The 4,189-nt window shown below is 39.1% G+C and overlaps 1 protein-coding gene across 1 annotated transcript; it reads left to right on the forward strand.

Moving 5' to 3' along the window:
* Positions 1-906: 906 nt before the first annotated feature.
* ppp1r3db (protein phosphatase 1, regulatory subunit 3Db) lies at positions 907-2,828 on the forward strand. The gene is made up of 2 exons (XM_026349077.1): positions 907-1,116; positions 1,288-2,828. The coding sequence occupies exon 2, from the start codon at positions 1,311-1,313 to the stop codon at positions 2,229-2,231; it is 921 nt and encodes a 306-aa protein (XP_026204862.1). The 5' UTR covers positions 907-1,116; positions 1,288-1,310; the 3' UTR covers positions 2,232-2,828.
* The last annotated feature ends 1,361 nt before the right edge of the window (positions 2,829-4,189 follow it).

Raw genomic sequence — 4,189 nt, forward strand, 5'->3', positions numbered from 1 at the left:
AAGATTGTGACAACAGAAATCTTTGATGATATTGCCTGGTCCTTTTCGGCCTTTTAAGAACCATGTTTCTGGCATAACATTCAAAACAAGCTTAAAAAAAAAAAACATTAAAATATCTTGTTATCACTATCCACTATTTTCAATCAAATAGTTTTTAGTAAGGATTTGCTAATTATTGTATTTTTTTAAAAACACTTTTTATCTCACACAGCATTCCAACTTTTAAAAATCTTTGTATTTGCTTTAGTGATGCTAATCTGTTGACTGCCAGTGTTTTCTCTTTTTAATCTTTATTGAAATGCTTGCTGAGAACATGACAACACTGTAGCTGTTAAAGAGTTTGAAGTAACTTGTAGTCACGCTCCATATTTTGTACACACATTTGTGATTTTTGGCTATGATTACTTTGCTTTGAGGTTTGAGCTTCACTGCGCAGAATGATATGTGTAAAGTTTGACATGTCGAGGCTGTGCTCACCTCTCAGTTTACCATGGTGAATTTATACAAGCATTGTACGTTCAGTTTATTTAAGTGTTGGGCAACATACAAACATACATTTATGTTTTATGATTACTTTTCAGTAACAAATCACTTTAATGAAAGGAGTTATACTTTGAAAGTGTATGTACAACACATATACACCATAACACGTTATCTCTGTGACAGTGGGTTTCACCCCCTCTTAAACTTGTAAACAGCTGGTGTTTTCTGTCCTTAACTATGAAGAAGCAAGAAAGGCATCTTCAGAGAACAGAGACACTGCTCCCGCTATAAATATTCACTCGACACCTCCCATCCCCTGTTAAGGTCTCATGTGATACAGAATGTCAAGGCTGCTCTAAAAGAGTGGCAGCCACACATCACTGTATAGTCTGTTCTCCAGATCTAGTAGTCAGTGCAGTTGATGATGGCTTTGTAGGCAGATCCTCTGCTGCTAGTGGCTTGTTTATTTGTAGCTCAAAATGTTTTATATGACTTTCTGTGGAGTGCTACAATTTTCTCGTGGAGGCAGAGTCAAGTGGTTACATTTGAGTTTACAGCAACTTCCAGACAGTGAATAAAGTCACTGCAGGAGCCCATCTCAACAACAGAACACAAGAAGTCTCTACTGTAAAGGTTTGCTTCCTCTTTGTGTTTAGCATGCAGCAAAATTTTCATTGGTTTACATTTTTGGTGTTGGACATGTTTTGTCAAGCAACTGCTGTTATGTCTGGAAATTGGTGATTGTGTGCCTGTACAGTAAGAAAAATTAAATTATTAGACTTTTATTGTGATTTGTTTCTTAAGGTGATTTTTTCTTTTGAGTGACCATGGCCGGGGCATGTAATCAATGGCAGCACAGAGGTTCTGGTGAGACAAATGGGACCCAGTTTCAGTTCACCTTCAGCAATAGCGCACCCCCCACAAAAAAAAACACATTTCGTCTTCAGGACATTTATGATCCCAAGCCTCAACCTCCTAAAGCCCCTGTACGGATCCGCCCTCCTAGTCCAAGAACTCTGACAGTAAAGGAGCCTGATTTAAAACACAGCTTGTCCACTGAGCCTCCAACTAAGACCATCATGAGGAGACGAGCTAAGTCACTTTCTTCATTTGCAGAGAGAAAGAAAGAACTCAGGGGCCCACAGGTACGTTTTGTGGACTCACTGGGTCTGGAGTTAGAGGACGTCAAGGTCTTCAGAGTTCAAGACCACCCCCTGATACCACAGCATGTTCTGTTCAGATTGCTAATGAGCTCTGAACTGGCTTTTGGAAAGTCTGCCGAGCTGTCCCTCCCTTACTTCAAGCCCTGTTTCCCTGAAAATATGGGAGCTCAACCAGACTTCCTGAAGCGTCTCTGCACTCAGAACGTGTGTTTGGAGCAGGTCCTGTGCTCGGAGCAGGGTATAACAGGAACTGTACAAGTACTTAATTTAGCTTTTGAAAAGGAGGTCACCATGCACTACTCTTTTACCAATTGGAGAACACACACAGATACAAGAGCATCCTGGGTATCAAGTGGGTACCGTGGGGACTGCAATGCTCCAGATACAGACATCTTCAGATTTCGTCTCCCAGTCCCACCCTTTATTTTACAGCCAGGAGCTGTATTGGAATTTGCCATCTGCTACTGTGTAGAAGGATCTGATTACTGGGACAATAACAGTGGTAACAATTATAAACTTTCATGCCACAACTACAAGGTGACTGTGCCAAGGGAGTGTGAGGATAGTATGCTGCATTTCACCTGAATATCCAGCTGGAACACAACACAACCGGGACAGAGATTTAGGTAACTAATAGGCAAAATGCTGTAGAGTTTGACATTAGAGGCTGTGGTCACCTCTCAGTTTCCCATTGTAAATTACATATTAGACCATTATTTGCGATCTACTACTAGTGCATTTACATAAAAGTAGTAGTGTAATGTAAGTACTGTGTGTACATTTATACTTTGTATTTGTACTTGTTTTCATTTAATGTCATGTTGATAATAGAATCTCTAATGATATTACACTGCCCTGCGTGCAAAAATTAGTACTAGTATTTTCGTAAGTTTACTGAAGTAACTTTTAGAGAAAGTCCAGAAGAACACAAGTTTAACATAATCTAATTGAGAACAACTCAACAAAGGTTGAAATTAATTTGAATAAGAAAAAAATAGATGATTTGTTGAGTGCCTATGCCACTGGAAAACAAGACTAATATTTGTTGATTTGTTGGCCTCTGGCTGCCTGTGTCAAGTTCAATAACAAGTATTGTCACTGACAATGTTAACAATGTCTACAGTAAATTTCTGATCAATCTGTTATTTTATTATTTTTCTTTTTAATACTATGACATTTCTATGTGACCCCAAACTTTTGGAAAGTTTTTATAAAGTGTTTAGAATTCTAAAAGCCACCAAAGGCTTCTTAAGTTTTTTTTTTTTTACCTAGTTTATCAAAGTACTCCTAAAAGAAATTACACAAATCTATGAAAACACAGCTTCTCAGAGGTGAGTGTAGTCTGACATACAGTAATGCATTGGTGACCCCAACATCTGGTTAGCTGCACCACATATTCTGGTTCACTCTTAAATTTAAATTTAATTTAGAACTGCCCTTCCACAAAGTTGGAGGACTTTCAAAGGTCAAGATCCAAAAAATGCAATATCCTACAATTCCCATTATCCAACTAGATGGTGTCAAGCCTCACACCTCCAGAATATATGGGAGTAATTGTGTTGAAAATTTGCATGGGCCAAAGCAATCCTGATAGAAATCACCTCTCAGCAAATAAAGTGAACTTCATTTTTACAATGAGTGGAGTACCGCTTTAAAATATTCCAGTCTTGTTGAAGCCATGGACAGATTTCTGGGTTCTAGCTGGGCTTTTACTTAGATTAAACCCCTGCCACCTACTCTGCACTTTATCAAGTCTGGTTACCCAACTTAATGCCTCATAGTCTGAGTGAAACAAAACACTGCTGTTGTGTCATAGCACAGAATTGGCACAAGGTGACAAATCTATGTTCTTTACTCATTTCAAGTACGTGGAGATGATTTAATCATCTGTTTGCAACCTGATCAGCTTGTTTACTTTCTGCTATGATCAACGGGGCTTGACCTAATTCTTCTGGAACTTGTTTTGTTTAGAAAGCGGATTACAGGGAGCAGCGTTAGCTCATCTGTGGCGCTCTGACTGGCTCCCGTAGATCCCCGGCAGCAACTGACCTTTCACCAAAAACTTTCCACTGATATGAGAGCCCAGAACCTCCTGGCAGGCTGCAGTGTTTGGCTCACAGTAGGGCATTCTTCCACTTGCATTACTGCAGTTGTAAGCCATGCTTTAAACATGATAAGAGTTATCTGAACACCCCAAACCTGAGGATATCAAGCCCACTCATTGATTGCTAATTAAAGGCACACTGAAACTGTGACTTAAATGTAACCAAGATAGAAAGGCTAAATAAAAACCTGCTGTACCTCTGAAGTGACCCTCAGATGTCTAGATACAGGTGTGACCTCTAGACAACAACTAAAGAATAACTTTACATCGACACCTATAGACAGGGAGGCTGGATTTGGTCATAATCTGAGTTCAGATTAAAAATAATACATGTAAAAATATACATGCACATGATTGAAAGACATACTATTTATGAAAGAGTCAAAAAAAAAAAACACCAGACACTCTTAAGCCCCTGGCTCCAAGAATGTTGACAATC

The sequence above is a fragment of the Anabas testudineus genome, chromosome 5, assembly GCF_900324465.2.
Source record: "Anabas testudineus chromosome 5, fAnaTes1.2, whole genome shotgun sequence".
NCBI classification, from domain to species: domain Eukaryota; kingdom Metazoa; phylum Chordata; class Actinopteri; order Anabantiformes; family Anabantidae; genus Anabas; species Anabas testudineus.

Coding starts and splice junctions, on each gene's coding strand:
- ppp1r3db (XM_026349077.1), top strand. CDS start 1,311: ATGGCCGGGGCATGTAATCAATGGCAGCACAGAGGTTCTGGTGAGACA.